The sequence below is a fragment of the Equus przewalskii genome, chromosome 12, assembly GCF_037783145.1.
Source record: "Equus przewalskii isolate Varuska chromosome 12, EquPr2, whole genome shotgun sequence".
Lineage (NCBI taxonomy): Eukaryota > Metazoa > Chordata > Mammalia > Perissodactyla > Equidae > Equus > Equus przewalskii.
In genome coordinates, this window is record NC_091842.1 from 11924539 (window position 1) to 11942350 (window position 17812).

The window sequence follows — 17812 nt, forward strand, 5'->3', positions numbered from 1 at the left end:
CCTCGTTATTCACAAATGCCCTATTTGCAAACTTGCCTGCTCCATAAAATGTCATTACAACCCCAAAATCCATACTCAGGGCGCCTCCGTGGTCCCTCGCAGACACACGGGAGCGAGGGGCATGCGAGTCGCCCGCCCCCCGCCCCTGCTGAGGACAACCAGGCGGTGCTCAGCCTTCTTGTTTCGGCTCACGCTGAGAACAAGGTCCTTTGCATGGTCTGCTTAGTGCCACGTTTGTCCCATTTTTGTGCTTTTTCTTGGTGATTCCCGCTGTTTGAAATGACCCCCCAGCCGAGTGCTGAGGCCGTCAGCCTTCCTGGGGGCAAGAGGGCTGCGCGGTACCCTGCAGAGAAAGTCCGTCCAGAAGCTTCCTGCTGGCACCGTGAGGCTGCTGTTGGCTTTGAGCTCACGGTTAATGTCATCCATTAAATAGGGTGTCTTTAAAGGGAGTGCACAGAAGACAGGACTGTGTGTTGTTAATGCAAGTGTCGTGATTGAGGCTCACAGGAGCCTCGCCCATGTTTGCACCAGAAGCAGTGGCTCAGCATTCCCTAAGCCAGCGTTGGTGGGGACCTCATAGAATGTACCCACTGCGAATAGTGGGAACCGTTGTGTGTGTGTGTGTGTGTGTGTGTGTGTGGATAGGCACTAGGTTTTTATTTGGAAATAATTTCAAACTTAGAAAAAAGTTGCAAGAATAAAAATAGTGCCTAGAACATCATGTACCCTTTCCCCCATAAGTATTGTTAACCTTTTCCCCCATTTGTCTGTGTTTTGTTTTCTAAATGTAGACATGTGTAAGATGTATAGTATTTTCCGAACCGTTTGAATATAATTGCATGAATCCTGGCCCTAAATACTTGAGTCCGCATTTTCTGAGAAAGGGGCGTCACTTTGCCCACAGGACAGTGCCCAGTCCCCACAAGTGTCGCGCTGACGCGGGTTCGCATGTCACCCCGCCCCCCTGCTCCTCCGCCTCGCTTCTCCGGCTCTTTCTCCCTGGCCAGGAGGCAGCCGAGGGTTGCGGCACTCACTGCCTCTAGTTGGCAGGTGTCTTCGGTCCCCTCTAATCTGGAACATCTCCGCGATTTCTTTGATTCTTAGGAAATTCACAGTTTTGAAAGATAGCTCCGCTCCTTTTTTTTAACTGAAAAGTCCTCGTTTGGGATTGTCTGATGGCCGCTGGTGATCAGAGCAGGGTTAGTCGCGTCCTCCTCCGGGCATCCCAGCTGGGGCCTGACGTCCGTCTGCCCTTCGGTCCTGACGGGATTCCGCCCATCTGGTCAGGTGTCTCCTCTGTAGAGTGCCTGGGCTTTCCCAGCGAGCAGCCTGTGGAGGGACTGGCCGCCCTCTGAGCACCTTGAGCACCTGCTCTTCCTGAACCCCCACCCCGGCTGGGCATCTGTCGCTGGCCCACCCAGGCTGGTCCTCCCTGAGCGGCTGCAATGGCTTGGCTGTCATTTTCTAGAGCAAGTTGCTTACTCTGTGTTTGATTTCACCTCCGGTTTTCTTCACCAAACGCTTTAAACATACGCATTTTGTCTCTGAAGCAGTCTCTGTGAGTTGTATGTTTTGTAGAATTGTGGGTATAAAATTGGCTTTCCAGAACTTCATGGGCCTGAGGGGCGCCCGTGACTCCCAAGCTTGACCTGTCTTTGCTTGACCGTGTGATGTTTTAAGGGGGTGTCTGGTGGCCCCGCCCCACAGTAACCCCTCGTATTCACCCACAGTCTTAGAGGCACCCACTTGGGTCCCGGGTGCTGGCCCGGTTAGGTGCAGGAACCCAGGGCCAGCTCTGTCCCTGGCTCGCTGTGTGACCTTGGGCAACTGAGGCCAGAGCAAGGGAAGGAAGGATGGTGGAGCCCCTGCTCACCCAGACATAGGAGAACCTTGGCTGCAGACTCTGCCAAGGGCCAGGCCTGTGGGTGAGGGGCAGAGAGATGGGGCTGGGGAGTGGAGGGGACCCTGCACCAGGCCTTCGAGCAGGGTGGAGGCCTGGAGCTGGAGGGGACGTGGTAGGGCTGTGTCTGCAGAGCAGCCGCTGTGCCAGGCCCCCTGGGAGCTGATGTCCATATCTGGTGCAGCTTTGTCCTCCCAGCAACCTGCAGAGCATGCAGTCCCAGTGTACAGATGTGAAAACTGAGGCTCGGAGTCTCAGTTCCAGTTTCCATTTCTTCAGATCCAGCCTCCACACAGGCACCCAGTGCTCTCTGTAAACCCATTTGCTCTCATGTCTTCCCCTCAGCTTCCTCTAAACAGCTCCCACCCTACCTCCTGTGTCACCATGCCCCAGACACACATCAGAGACCTCTGCCCCAGGGCCTTTGCACATGTGGTTCCCTCTCCCAGCACAAGTGGGCTCTCTTCCCCCAGCGCACCCCCACCCTCCTTCCTACCTGCCCCCTCCCCCCGGCCGCCTTCACTCAAGGCTCCTGGGGACATTTGCTGATCAAGGCTTTGCTTTCTCCAGGACAAGCACTGACCCTGAGGGACACCGTGGAGCAGCCCAGTCCACACCAGAGCCCCTCTGGCCTGCCCCGGCGGCGCCCCATCCAGGCAGGGGCCAGGACTGTCACTTTGGAGACAAGAACAGTGTTTGTAACGATAACGTCCCCCACCGCCGCGGACAATCCCTGCCCCTCAACCCCCCTGCCGGACCAGGAGGCTTCCTTAAGCGCGACCTTCCACAGAGAGCGGTACAGGCCAACCTGGCCCCGGGACCTCCAGCCTGGACGCCCTGGCAGTTTCTGGACTTTGTTTGGGGGAGCTGAGGCGATCTAGCCAGGCCCCCTCCCCAGAAGGAGCTCCCTGAGGACCATCTTGGCCCTGGGCACATCCTTGCTCTCCCTCCTTCCTCTCCTCATCCCAGGTCCCCCTCAGACCCTGGGGAGCTGTTGTCCTGCAACAGGGTCAGAGGAGGCCCAGCTTCTCTTTGCAGGCACTGAGGAGGGGAGTCCAGTCCTGAGGAGCTGGGGGACCCCTTTTCCTGCAGCCACCTCCAGGCCAAGGCAGTCCCCAGGGCGTCTCGTCCCCACACACCGGACCTCCTTCAGACGTGGTACAAGTTCCCCTCGGTGAGGCCCAGCTTCAGGGTGCGGGGGTCATGGTCCTCCCCGCCAGCACACACTGACTCAGCCCGAGCTGCTGGTGGGCGGTCACTGAGGCCGGTGCCGCGGTGTTAGGGAACCCGGAAGCCCTGGCCCCCGCCGACCTGCTGGAGCCACAGCCAGGCCTGGGACGGCTTTGACTGGTCAGGAATGTGGTGTCCCCTGTGTTGACCAGATGTTCCGTGGCTCAGCCTCCCACCTGCAGGTGTGCCAGGGGCTCTGATGTGTTCACCCGCTGACCTTGGCGCACGCACACTCGGGGTACGTGTGCACATGTGGCTGTGTGGGCGGGGCATCTTCACTCAGCCATGCTCGGGCCACACACACTTGGGTTCCAGGACAGAGCCTCAGGCCTGGCGGGGCCATGCCCACACACCCCGCAGATGTTCTTGCAACCAGCTGTGAACATACACACCCAGGTACATGGGGGTGAGCGTTCAGGGATGTGTGTGCCACGCACACGCGCCAGAACACACGAGTACCCACAGCCCCTTTCTAATCTCATCATGTCCCACCTCTAGAGCCGGGGCCCGCAGGCCCTGCCTTGTGCTGTAGTATCGCCCCAGGGGGCCTGCCCCTCCTCTCCAGCTCAGGGAGGGTCTTCACCCTCCCCCCGGGGCCAGAGGGGCGTCCGATGCCCCCCATGGTGTGCCGCAGTGTGCCAGGACCGAAGTGTGCCTGGGCGGGCATATGGCTCGTGCCCTGGGAGCAGCCCAGGGAGCCTCTGACGTGCCAGGTACAGGCGGGCAGGGGTCACGTCCTTGCCCAAGTACAGCCCATCCTGGGGGCAGCCAGTTAGTCCCACCAGCCCCCTCCTCCCGCCCCCCATTGGCTTTCGGCAGCTCTCGCATGCGGTTTTATTAACAACAGTCTAGAAGCGATGCTTTAGTGGCCTAACCCAGAGTCAGATACTACTCTTTCCAGCAAAATCAGGCAGCTCGCCCCGCCCACAGGAGGCGCTGACTAGTCTACTAACAGCCACAGGCCCACAGGGAGAGGCTGAGTCTGGCGCCACTGGCAGGTGGCAGGTGGCAGAGAAGTGAGTTCCCTGTGAGCATCTCCGCCTGTGCAGTCTGGGCTCAGCCATACCCTGCCCCAGGTCCTCCCCGCACCCTTCCCCTCCCCAAAGTGGAATTGTTGAAGTGTGGCAAGTCCGTGCTCGAGACAATAAAGCTTGTGACTGAGGTCCAGGACCCCTGCAGTCGTCTGCTTCCCTCTTTGAGCGACCTGGGCTCCCCCGGCCTCTCCCAGCTCATGATGCCTGGTGCCAGGAGTTTGTCTCGATCCTGTTCCTTGTGGGCTGCCAGCTAATTCTTACTCAGGTGTGAATGGCTGATGGGAGCTTAAGAGGACCTGACGTTGAAGAAGTCCAAGGCTGAGCTGCCTTCTCTGAGGAGAGGGAGCTGAGCAGGAAGAGGCAGAGAACCAGAGGGAGGGAGGCGGGCAGGCCGGGCAAGGCTGCCCCCCGAGAGGCACAGGGGGTGCGCTTGAATCTGTTAGAGGTATAACTGGGCCTGCGAGGAAAAAACAAAAACTCTTCCCGAGTTGCAAAATAGTGATGGATCAGCTGACACGAATATGATGAGTTCGGTGAGAACATTACAGCTTTGGTGAACCGATGCTGTCCCCTGCAGCAAGCTTTCTGTGGAGCAAATGAGCCGTCACTGTTGTGCAAGCTTTGTGGTCATTTTACCGGCCTTGCAGTTGAGGGTCCCCCACAGAGACTGAACCAGGCTCCTGAGGTGAACAGCCAAGTGTGTCTGGAAGCTTCCCGCCCTTTCTCAGCCTCTGTATCAGCCGAGCCCTGGGGGAAGCAGGGGCCCGTCCTGGGGTGAACAGAGTGGAGGGAGGGGCCACGTGCGCAGGTGTAGACAGGGCTAAGGGCACCCACAAGGGACTCTGGGGAGCCACTGCACCCCAAAGGGACGAAGCAAAGGAAGCCAGCATAAGCTGCATCTGTGCAGAGGACCCAGCAGCAGCAAGCCCAGGAGGGAGGGAGCTGGAGAAGCGCATTCTGCAGCCCCCTCTCCTCCTCCGCCACCTCCTGCCGACCCTCTCCTTGGCTGAACTCCACCTGGCACCGAGGCCAGGGAGCTGTGGGAGGGCTCGGAGGCCTGCTCCGGGCACAGCCAGGATGTGGGTGCAGAGTGGGTCTGGGGGTGGGGATGATGGAGAGCAGTCAACCCAGCATCGTTCCCGAGACCCATCTGGGTCGGTTTCCTTAGGCTTCAGCCGCCTCCAGTATGGACAGGGTCTGTCTTTCCAGATCTCATCCCGCCTGCCCAGCATTTTGCATCCAGAGTGCTTCTGCCCACAGGACTGTCTCCTCTCGAGACTTAGCCCACACCACTGCGACCCATGGTTTCTTTCCATCTGACCCGAGGCACGGGCGTGGCCCCGTCACTCTCTGATGGGGCGGTGACCGAGGGTGCTCAGTGCGTCCCCCTCCCTGGGGGAAAGTGTTTCCTGCCCTCTCGAGACTTAGCCCACACCACTGCGACCCATGGTTTCTTTCCATCTGACCCGAGGCACGGGCGTGGCCCCGTCACTCTCTGATGGGGCGGTGACCGAGGGTGCTCAGTGCGTCCCCTCCCTGGGGGAAAGTGTTTCCTGGCCAGCCGCCCTTCAGTGGGGACTCCACGCCGGGGCACGTGGGCAGAGGAGAGCCAGCCCCAGTCTGCTCGTGGCTCCCAGGCCGGCGGTTGGCCTGACCCTGTGTCAGCTGCTGTGAAGGTGAGGCACTGGTTGGGTAGGAAGGACGCGAGGAGCAGTCAGGGGCAGTCATGGAGACTGGGGGCCTGGGCCAAGGCTGGGGCGCAGGGCTTGCTTACTGTCACCAGGGCTGAGGGTGCGGGCGACTCGAGGCCAGACGGCGGCGGCAGGCTTGAATCTCACAGGAGCAGCCTGAGCCCTGTCTGCCCAGGGCTTGGCTTCCAGAGGCGCAGGATGGGAGGATGGCGCCGGAAAGAGGATGGGGCTCCGCAGGGGGCTCGAGGTGGCGAGGTGGCGGTGACAGAGTCCCGCAGGGACCCTGCCCTCAGGGCTCACAGGAAGCCCAGGGATGCGGTGCGGGCTTCACAGAGGTCTGTGCAAGCCAAAGGCCTGGGGCAGCCTTGACCCTGTGGAGCAGCAGCCCTGGGTGGGGGGGTCTCTGACAGCACCACCCTGGAGAGAGCTCAGGCGCTGGACATCCTGGGTCCAGCCCAGCCCGTCACCCTCTGGCTGTGTGGGCCAGACCCATGGCTCCACTTCCCTGAGCCTCAGTTTCCTCCTCTGAAACGGAGAAAATAAAGCCGACCTCATGCCCCGTGGGGTCTAAATGAGACCCTGCAGACACCCACCCAGTTGTTTCTGCCGCTGTCCCAGCCTAGCAGGACGTTGCCCTCCTCCGTCTGCAGGAGAGCACCAGCAGGTCCCTGGGGCCCCACCGCGGCTTGCTCAGCCCCTCGACAGTCCAGCTTAGGGGTCAGCAGATCGCCTGCACAGGCCGGAGGAGCCCCGCGAGCTCAGCTCAGCCCCCGGGCCCTGCCTCAGGCACCCCCACATGGATGCTCCACGAGCCAGCAGCAAGCAAGTCGCCCCCAGGGCTGGGTCTGGGGCACAGTGGGAGGGGCTGGGAGCCAGCCGCTCCGGACAGAGCGTGTCCCCACACCATCCCTGCACTGACTTTTCTCTTTTAACCGTTTAATTTTGAGATAATTTCAGACTTACAGAAGAATGGCAAAAATAGAGTTCCCGTAAATCCTTCACCAGCCTCCCCTGGTGTTACCTTCTTGCACAACCACAGTACAATGAACCAAACTAGAAAACGGACACTGGTGGGAGGCTGTTGATCGAAGTACAGACTTTTCTCAGATTTCACCAGTCTTCCCTCTGACGTCCCTTTTCTGTTCCAGGATCCCATGAGGATCCCACATGACATTGCTTCGTGGAATCTCTTTAATCTCCTCCCGTCTGTGACGGTTTCTCAGCCTGCCTGCTCTGCCATAACCGTGACACATTTGAGGAGCACTGAATGGTTCTTTTGTCCAGGTCCTCAGTCTGGGTCTGTCTGGTGTCTCCTCGTGATGAGGGGGAGCACAGAGGGGATGTGCCTCTCAGCGCACCTGTCGGCGGCCCCCGATTTCCACGTGTCTATTACCAGCGATGTAACCTTGCTCACTTGACTAAGGCGATATGAGCCAGGATTCTCCACCATCAAGTTGCTCCCTTTCCCTTTGTGACTCGTAACTATTTTGATGGAGGTACTTTGAGATTGTGCTGATGTCCAGTTTCTCCTTAAACTTTCACCACTGATGTTTGTATCTGTCGGTGCAGCCTGCCTGCTGTAATTATCACTGTGATTGTATTGCCGGGGTGATGTTCCCCTGCTCTCTTCCCGTCTCCATTTATTAACTGGAAATGTTCTGTGAGGACGAGTTGTCTCTTCTCCCCAATTTATTTGTTTATCGGTGGTTTATTTCTATCACTATGGACTCATGGATATTTATCCTATACTTTGGCTTATTATCCAATACCATCGCTGTTTGCTTTGTTCAAGTTCTTCTGCCTTGGCCATTGAGAGCGCTTTCCTTTGGCTCCCTCATCTCTGACACGCCCCATCCTTTTGTTCTTTAAGCACTAACTTGCTTTCTACAGTATGTTCCAAACTCATCGTGTATTTTTCCTCCTGCAGCCACGGAAATATGAACCTAAAGCAGGGGCAACCCTAGGGAAGAAAATAGATGAATTGGACTTCATCACAATTGAACACTTTTTTGCATCAAAGGAGACCCACCAAATGTGAGAAAATGTTTGCAAATCAGATATCTGATAAGGATCTCGTATCCAGAATGTATAAGGAATTCTTTCAACTCAATAAAAAGACAAATAACCTAATTAAAAAATAGGCAAAAGTGGGGCTGGCCCCGTGGCCGAGTGGTTAAGTTCGCGCACTCCGCTGCAGGCGGCCCAGTGTTTCGTTAGTTCGAATCCTGGGCGCGGACATGGCACTGCTCATCAGACCACGCTGAGGCAGCGTCCCACATGCCACAACTAGAAGAACCCACAACGAAGAATACACAACTATGTACCGGGGGGCTTTGGGGAGAAAAAGGAAAAAAATAAAATCTTTAAAAAAAAAAAAAATAGGCAAAAGATCTGAATAAACATTTCTCCCAAGATATTCAAATGGCCAATAAGCCTATGAGAAGATGCTCAGTGTCATTAGTCATTAGGGAAACACAGATCAAAACCTCAAGGAGATGCCCCTGCAGACCCACTGGCATGGCTAAAATAAAAAGACAGACGCTAACAAGTGTTGGTGAGGATGTGGAGAAATTGGAATTTTCATACATTGCTGGTGGGAATGTGAAATGGTCGGCCACTTTGGAAAATAGTTGAGTAGTTCCCTAAAATGTTTAAACATAGAGTTACCATATGACCCAACAATTTTACTCCTAGGTATATACTTTAGATAAAGTAAAACAAGTCCACATGAAAACTTGTACAAAATGTTCATCGCAGTGTTATTCACAATAGCCAAAGAGTGGAAATAACGTAAGCATCCATCATCTGATGAATGGGTCAGTAACATGTGGTTTATCCATACAATGAAATGTTGTTTGACCATAGAAAGGAATGAAGTACTGATCCGTGCTGCAGCCTGATGACCCTCCAAAGTGTCACGCTCAGTGAAAGAAGTCAGATGCCAAAGGCCGTAGAACATGTGATTCCATTTATATGAAATATCCAGAATAGGCAAGTCCATGGCGACAGAAAGCAGATTGCTGGTTGCCAAGGCCTGAGGGAAGGGGAAGTGGGGAGAAACAGTGTAATGGACACAGGGCTTTACCTTGCAATGATGGGAATGTTCTGGAACCAGATAGAGGTGATGGTTGCACAACACTAGGAATGTGCTGAATGCCACTGGGTGCCTCTCTAAAATGGTTAGTTTTGTGTTATGTAATTTTCTCCTCAGTAAGTTATTTTCAAAAAAGAAAAGAAATTTTACATTACCCGTACGATGGTAGGAGGAGTGTGATTTGGATATTAGCACCAAACTGTGTTAGGAATCTTCGTTAAATAAGGATGTGTGAATATTTTTATTTGTTCAGATAATTTTGGGGGAAAAATCAACTGGTGCAATCTATCATGTTAACAGAAAAAAGGAAGAAAAAATACCCGGAATTATTTCAGCAACTGCCCTAGATTTGGGGTGACGGGATAGCAGGGCTGGGGGTGAATTAATATATATATATATATATATTTTTTTTTTTTTGGAAGACTGGCCCTGAGCTAACATCCGTGCCCATCTTCCTCTACTTTATATGTGGGACGCCTACCACAGCATGGAGTGCCAAGTGGTGCCATGTCCGCACCCGGGATCCGAACCGGTGAACCCCGGGCCGCCAAGAAGTGGAACATTCGAACTTAACCGCCACGCCACTGGGCCGACCCTAAATTAATATGTTTTTTAAAATTCTCAATAGTGGTAAAAATCATGTAACATAAAATTTGACGCTGTAACCGTTTTTAAGTGTACAGTTCAGCAGTGTTAACTATATTCGTGTCGTTTTGCAGCAAATCTCCAGGACTTTTTCATCTTGCAAAACTGAAACTCTGTCCCCACTGAGCAAGAGCTCCCCATTTCCCCTCCCCCAGCCCCTGGCGCCGCCATCTACTCTCCATCTCTATGAATTTGACTTCTCTAGGGACCTCATGAAGTGGAGTCATACAGTGTTTGTCCTTTTTAACTGGGGTATTTCACTCAGAATAGTGTCCTTAAGTTTCATCCATGTTGTAGCATGTGTCACAGTGTCCTTTTTGAAGGCTGAATAATATTCCGTTGCATGTATGTGACACATTTTCTCGTTTTTCATTTGCCACTACCTATCATTTTCTTTTCTTTCCCCAGCTTTATCAAGGTCTAATTTACAACATAAAAATGATGTATATTTAAGGTTTTGATATACGTATGCATTGTGAAATGACCACAATCAAGCTAAGTAACACATCATAGTTAGCATTTTTTGGTGTGGTGAGAATACTTAAGATCTACTCTCTTAGCAAGTTTCAAGCACACAGTACAGTATTATTAGCTACGGTCACCATGCTGTACGTTACATCCCTCCAAATCAATCTGTTTTGACGTCACTTGGTTTAAAAGTTATGAGATGGTAATCATTTTGCAATAGATACAGACATCAAATCATCACATTGTGCACCTTAAACTTACACAATATTTTGTGTCAATTATATCTCAATAAAGCTGGAAAAAACTAAAGACACAATGTTCCTTCTGGGAAAAAAAATTTTTAATAAAATTTTTAAAAAAGTTATAAGGAAGTCAAATGCAGAACTAGGGAGCAGGCAGGAGCTTGTGTGGGGCTGGTGCTCAGCAGACTTGGCCTGGCTTCGTGCCCAAGACCACGGCCCCTGTGTGGCGTCTAGGTCATCCATGGGCTGCAGCAAGGACCACCTTGCCAGAATCTGGTGAGAAGCGGCGCAGTGAGCTGCAGACCATGGGGTCCACCCACCCCTCTCCGTCCAGCTCCAGGCCTGCCTGGTTCTCTGGGCAGCGGTACTGCCGTGCTGCAAGGATGTGAAGGGAACGAGTGAAGATGACTTTAACAGTCTCATTATCTGGAATTACCAGGAAACCCCCCAGCTTCACCATCACTCTGACATCTGAGGCTGGAGAAAACAGCAAACCTGTCCAGACCACATTCAAGTTCACGTACAGTGAAAAACACCCGGATGAAGCCCCCTTAATGCAATATTCTCCCAGGAAAATATCTAGAAGACAAGGATGTCTCCGGCACTTTAAAATTATTAGCACTACAGGCAGAAGAAACCCTTGGCATGGTGATGATTTTTACTTTAGTGTTGGCTGCACACGAAAAATTATATGAAATAGTAGATCAAATCAAAACCAGAAGAAAGGCAGGAAGACAAGATACAAAACGGGAAGAAAGTAGGAGCCAAAAAGCAATTATTTCATGGTGCTCCTGTTACGATTGAGAATTTCTTAAGTTGCAAGGCCAGGTTTAATGCAAGACTCTTGGAAATTAAAAAGAAACGTGTGGAAGCAGAACAACAAGCGGGAGAAAGCTGATTCGGTGGGAAACAGCGATTCGAATGCTCGTCTCGATTCGTCTTTGACTCTGATGTGTCTGACAGCTGGTTGCACGGGTGCTGCCAGCACGTGGAGGTGGACGAGGCTCTGCGCCGGGAACCGGCAGACTTGGAGCTGGAGCATGCCCATGGTCCAGGCTGCAATCCTGCTGACCCGGGAGTGAGCACTGGCCTGTCCCCATCTGCAGGGGGCTTGCCTGCCACAGCATCGGAGGCCGTGCTGAAAGGGTTTTGATTTTCCGTTCATTTTTTCTAAGAAAAAATAATTTTCAGGAGAATATTCTTCTGATAACTTTCATCGTTAATAAACTGACCCTCACATTCCAAAGAGAAGAAAGAAGTAATAAGGACTTCCGGGTTTGGTGGAGACCCCATAGTGCAGCCTGTGCCAACTTTCCAATATGCCAGTTACAAATGGCAATTTCAGGGTGGGGTGCCCTGGGAGGGGGTGGCGTGGGAGAAGAGCTGTCTACACCTAGGACTTCAATGGGTGTCCTTGAATTGGTGTTATTTTTAAAGTGTTCTGTAAAGGGATGATCCTTTGTAATCTTTTGGATGTTTAGGATATTTTGTAGTAAGTTTTTTTCTTTTTTATTGAGAATGAATTTACATGCATTAAAGCACAAAATTCTTAGGTGTCCAGACGGATGGATTTTTATGTAAGTATACCCCAGTGTGATCACCACTCAGCTCAAAACAGAGGACACTTCCAACCCTCAACAGGCTCCCCTTTCTGCTCCAAGCCTGTGCTCACTCCGCCCGCTAAGACATAACCAACATTTCAACTTGTATCGTCATAGATGAGTTCTGCTCGTGTACAATTTGGGATCTGGTTTCCTTCAGCTCACATTACCTCTGAGATCCATCCCTTTCTTGTGTGTAGCAATAATCCATTCTTTTCCTCTTGCTATGTAGTATTCCGTTGTATGAGTGCACCACAATTTATTCATCCATTCTCCTCTCTTTTTTGGTATTATTGATTATTTATTTATTTTTAAAGGAAGATTAGCCCTGAGCTAACTACTGCCAATCCTCCTCTTTTTGCTGAGGAAGACTGGCCCTGAGCTAACATCCATGCCCATCTTCCTCTACTTTCTATGTGGGATGCCTACCACAGCGTGGCGTGCCAAGTGTTGCCGTGTCCGCACCCGGGATCGGAACCAGCGAACCCCGGGCTGCCAAGAAGTGGAACGTGCGCACTTAACCACTGTGCCAACGGTCCGGCCCCTATTTATTATTTTTTAATTGAGATGTAATTGACATAGAACATGGTATGAGTTTTAGATGTACAACATAATGGTTCGATATATATGTATGTATATTGCAAAATGATCACCACACTGTCTGGTTAACCTCCATCCACCACATATAGTTACAATTTTTTTCTTGTGATGAGAACTTTTAAAATCCACTCTCTTAGCAACTTTCAAATACATGATACACTATTGTAAACTACAGTCACCGTGCTGTATGTTACGTCCCCTGGACCTATTTATAAGTGGAGGGCTGCACCTTTGACCCCCTTCATCCACATGCCACCCTCCACCCTCTGCCCCTGGCAACCACCAATCCGCTCTCTGTATCTATGGCTTTTTCCTTTTTTTGTGGATTCCGCATATAAGTGAGATTATACAGGCGCTGGTGTTTATCTGTTCTCCTCTCAATGCACATCTCCATTGAGAGAGACAGGAAAAGATGAAGGTTTGTAACATCATTGTGCAATGAGATGCACAGACTACCTGACTCCAGGATCCAGGAGGTGTGACGACATTAAGCGAGCCTCTGTGTCCCCGGACTGGACCTCAGGGAACCGCACGTGTGCTGGGGAACGGGCCAGCTCCGTGGCAGCCCCACAGGTGGTGCCGAGAAGGGAGGCTGAGCAGAGGCAGGCACTGAGCAGCTGACTGAGAGCTGGGCTCCCACTCACCCTCCGCCTGGGAATGTGGAAGACAACCAAGGGCCCGGGCCAGGAGAGGCCCTCCTTCTGCTGTCTGCACTGACTGAGCGCTTCCCAGATCAGAGAGCCGGGAAAGAGGGGGGAGAAAGACTCCGCAGTGTAGGACCCATGAAAACACTGCAGGAGAGGAAAGGGAAGGCATTTGGGGGATGCTGAGCAGAACGAACCTCTGAAAACAATCTAGCACGGCATCCAGAAGAATTCCCAACGTTTGCCGGAAGGCACGGTGAGAGTTTTGTTTCTGGCAATATAGCCTGCTAAATTTCATTTCACAAATTCCTCTTCATATAATTTCTTCCGATATAATTTGCCAGATAAATAACACACAAGATTTTCAACATATCGCTGAGCTTGCAGGAAAGTACAGGAAATCCCCAAGGTCGGAAACCAAAGCAGAGCTGGAGACCAGAGTGGTCAGCTGGTGCGGAAGCCGCGGCTGCCCCAGGGCGTTTGCCAACGTCAGAAACCCAAAGGCTCAGGATGTCACAGCCCTAAGGCGCCCAGAGGACGAGGGTTTGTAGGGTGGAAAATCGGAACCAAAACCACAGGGCTACAACCTTCCTAGAAGTCAGGACTAGAAACTCTTTGCCCCAGCAGAGGGAGGTGACGAGGAAACTTGAGTGTCTTGGCCTAGACTCTGGGTGGGAAAAAAGTCACAGGAGACTTTCTAAAAACCAAAGGCTCGAGAGAGATCAGAGTTTGAATTTATGCCCTTGGGGGTTCAGGAAATACTAAGCCAATGAATGACGTCGCAGTGATCCTGGTGCAGAGTGCCCGGCAGAAGGGAGAGCAGTTCCTTGCTGGAGGGACGTGCTGTCATTCGAGGCCTTGCGGGATCCCATGGGCTCAGCAACCAAAATTTCACAACACACAGAACAAACGGCAGGAGAAAAAGGACTTCAGATACTGGAATTGTTGGACACAAAATATGAAAGGCGTCTCTTTAAGGTTTAGAGAAATAAGATTGAATTAAAAACAGGAGCAAGGAACACGATAGCATCAAAAAAAACACCAGACTGGTTTGTGAAGACCTAATTAAAACCTCTAGAAATGAAGAAATCTCATCACTGAAATTAAAATTCGATAGATATTTAAAACAAAAGATTAAAAAAGGCTGACAGGGAGCTGGAGAACTAGAAGACAGATCTGAAGAGATCCGCCGGAGACGGAAAGTGGGAGAGGCTGGGGGAGCCCCAGGGGCTTCGAGGGGCCACATGCCTTGAATCGCGCCTGGCAGAGCGCTCAGCAAATATCTGCCGAATGATGAAGAGACAGAGAATAAAAAGAAAGGTTCATATATGTCTAATTGGGTTCCAAAAGAAAATAGAACTGAAGAGAGGCGTCATTTCAAGAGAAACAGCTGAGATGTTTCCAGAACTGACAAAAGATATAAACTTCGTAAACTGCAAAGAATTGCGAGCATTGTGGATAAAAAATCCACACCGAGGCACGTTATGTGACGTTTGTGGAATGCTGAAGACAGAGAGCCAAGCAGGACTCCCAGGATATGATCCTAACAGCCACCTTATTTTCGCCTCCCGATTTGTCATTAAACCTGTTCATGGCGGGGGCTCCTGCCCTGTCCCTGCCCAAAAGCTCAGCCGCCCCTCCACCCCACCCCACCCGCCTCTCAAAGGAAAGACAGCGCTGAGGTCACCTTGATTGCAAACACACCCTCAAAGCAGGACTTAAAATGCTGGGCCCCCCTCCACTGTGTCCCCCAGCTCTGAGGATGGCATAGCAGGCTCTCCAAGGGGTCTTCTTATAGCCGTGCTTACGAGGCTTCAGTTAGGAGATGGCGAGCCCACCCTCGCCTGAAAGTGGGGCCCACCACACAGCTTTCTCCAAGCCAGAAGTTCTCAGCCCACGGTGGGTCTTCCCCCAGGGGACATAGGGCAATGTCTCGAGACATTTTTGGTGGTCACAGCTGGGGGGATGCTACTGGCATCAGGTGGGCAGAGGCCAGGGATGCTGCTAAACACCCTACAATGCACATGACGGCCCCCAGAACAAAGCATCACCCAGCCCCAGAACATCAGTGGTGCCAAGGTTGACAAATGCTGCTCGCTTTAGAGCACCACCCCCTCTGATTCTTTCTAATCACCCAAACTGGGCCCTGTCATCTTCCTGAAGGGGTCATCTCCTAACAGTGCCTCACGGCTCACAGGGCTCACTGTGTCATCCAGAGGCCGCACCACACAGTGGCTGAGACCTGGGTTCCACCTCTGACTCTGGCACTAACCCGCCAGTGGCCCTGGGCAAGGCCCTTCCCTCCCCGGCCTGTTTCCTCATCTGTAAAGTGGAGAGCCTAATCCCCAGGCGTGGGGGTCACAGAGGGAAATGTTGGGAATTGTGAGCTGGGCAGCCATGGGGGAGCATCCTTCTCTGGGTCTTCCCTCCTGGATGGAACTGGGCAGGTCCCTGGGTCCCGCTTTGGGAAGATTAAATAGAACTCGGGATGCAGGCTTGAGCCACTGTGGACTGCAGGGAGGAGCGGGGTGTCCTCATGACACTCCACCCCGATGTGCACAGCACTGGCCCTTGAGGAACGGCTCCTTGGGACATGAAAGGAAGCTGAACGGGTTTAAGAATGGGAAGGTCTGGGTTTGAATTCCGGCTCAGCCATTTACCTGGTTTGTGACTTTCGCCAGACCCCTAAACCTCCTTGAGCCACTGTTTTCCCATCTCCAGAGTGATCAGGGCAGTGAAACACTTACATGGGGCTGTCGTGACAACCATGCGACGCCTACTCACCGTAACACACAGCCTGTCACAGGGTGGGCGCTGGGTGGGGGGGTCTCGGGAACTGGGACTTCTCTTGTGCCACTTCCCCTCTCTGCTCTGCCCGCCCCGGGAGACACCAGTTGGGCCGTCTAGGTTGACTGGGAGGCCTTGGTCTTCTCCTGAGGGAACTGGGGTGAAACTGGAGGCCGGGTGAAACACACATGCCAGGCTCCATGGGGACCGTCACCCCCGCCTCCATGCTTCCACTCACCACCAGGTGTCACCCTCGGCCCTTTCTCCACTGCATGTCGCATCACCAAGGATGACCAGCCGGGGAGACTGAGCCCCAGCACTCAGAAGCACATGGCCACGTTCCCAAGCCAGAGCCAGCTGGGGACCCAGACGTCCCAGTTCATGGCACTAGAGCTCTCTGCCCCCATAGCCTCCCAGACTTGGTTCCGGCTCTGCATGAGCATGCATCCGGGACAGAGGCCGGCTGGGGTGAGTGTTCGTAACATCACCAGGACCACGGACCAGGACTTGGCCCAGTGCCCTCCTCCCGACACAGTGGCCTCCCCACCCCGTGGGCCCTTGCTACCTCCTGACTTCAGGCTCTCCCCGCTCCGTGGGCTGCCTCCTGGGCCTGGAATCGCTGTCCTGGCTCTATCATGTGCCTCTCGCCAACCCCAACTCCGGACGCTCGCCTGGCACCTCTCCTAGTCCCCAAGAGAGGCAGAAAAGGTCTGAAGACGGATGTTTGGGGTCCTGTGTGAATTCAGGAGGTAACAAGGGATAGGGAACGCAACCCAGAGCCTTAGTTCTAGAATCTTCTCTGGAACCGTGGTCAAAGCTTTCTGCAGAGGGAAGGACCTGCTGTCTCAGGGCTGCTCCAACCCCTGTATAGACGCCCCTCACAGCCTCCCTCTCCCAGCCGCAGGGCCACCCTCCCCTCTGACCCATGCGACAACTCTGTCTCCAGTTTCCCAGAGGCCCCAAGCCTGGAATTTACCAGGAGCCATCTTCATTTACCCGCTCACTATGTGTGTATCCCGGACTTCAGTATGTTCCTCACTTTCTGTCCTTCTCCCCTCTCCTGCCTGGACCTCCCTTGGGTACCCCATCCTCCTTTTCTCTTGGCTCAGCCCTCAGATCCTGGCTCAACCCCACACCCTTGGAGAAGCCATTCCAAGTGATCACACACACACACACACACCCCGTTCACTCTCTCCACCCCTGGTGGCATGCAGCACAGTCTGAAGAGACATTCTCATAGGGAATTTGTTTTCCTTTTCTTTTCTTCTTCTTCTTCTTCTTCTTTTTTGGTGAGGAAGACTGACCCTCAGCTAACACCAGTTGCCAATCTTCCTCTTTTTCCTTGAGAAAGATTTGCCCTGAGCTAACATCTGTGCCAGTCTTCCTGCATTTTGCATGTGTGATGCCGCTGCAGCATGGCTGACAAGCAGTGTGTAGGTCTGCATCCAGGATCTGAACCTGTGGACCCCAGGTGGAGCACCATTATGCCACTGGGCCAGCCCCTCATAGGGGAATTTTTTTTAACATCTGTCTTTCTCCAGGGACAGACACCACGTTTAGCTCACTCATATCCCTAACTTTTAGCCCAGTCCTGCCAGATGCTCAATAAACAGTGGTCAGGGGGGCTGGCCTAGTGGCGCAGCAGTTAAGTGCACATGTTCTGCTTCTTGGCAGCTTGGGGTTCGCCGGTTCGGATCCCGGGTGCGGACATGGCACCGCTTGGCAAAAGCCATGCTGTGGTAGGCGTCCCACGTATAAAGTAGAGGAAGATGGAGACGAATGTTAGCTCAGGGCTAGTCTTCCTCAGCAAAAAGAGGAGGATTGACAGCAGTTAGCTAATCTTCCTCAAAAAAAAAAAAAAAAAAACCAGTGATGA

General features: G+C 52.8%; 1 protein-coding gene and 1 pseudogene across 3 annotated transcripts in view; both read left to right on the forward strand.

Annotated features, from left to right (window-relative positions):
• CLIP2 (CAP-Gly domain containing linker protein 2) overlaps positions 1-4300 on the forward strand; it is a 78532-nt gene extending 74232 nt beyond the window's left edge. For all 3 annotated transcript variants that reach the window (XM_070566456.1, XM_070566457.1, XM_070566458.1), the window contains one exon: positions 2471-4300. In XM_070566456.1, coding sequence (XP_070422557.1) covers positions 2471-2482 — 12 coding nt within the window. In that variant the 3' untranslated portion in view covers positions 2483-4300. The remainder of the gene's footprint in view (positions 1-2470) is intronic.
• A 6276-nt stretch (positions 4301-10576) lies between these two features.
• On the forward strand, positions 10577-11588 carry LOC103556011 (RWD domain-containing protein 1 pseudogene; annotated as a pseudogene).
• The last annotated feature ends 6224 nt before the right edge of the window (positions 11589-17812 follow it).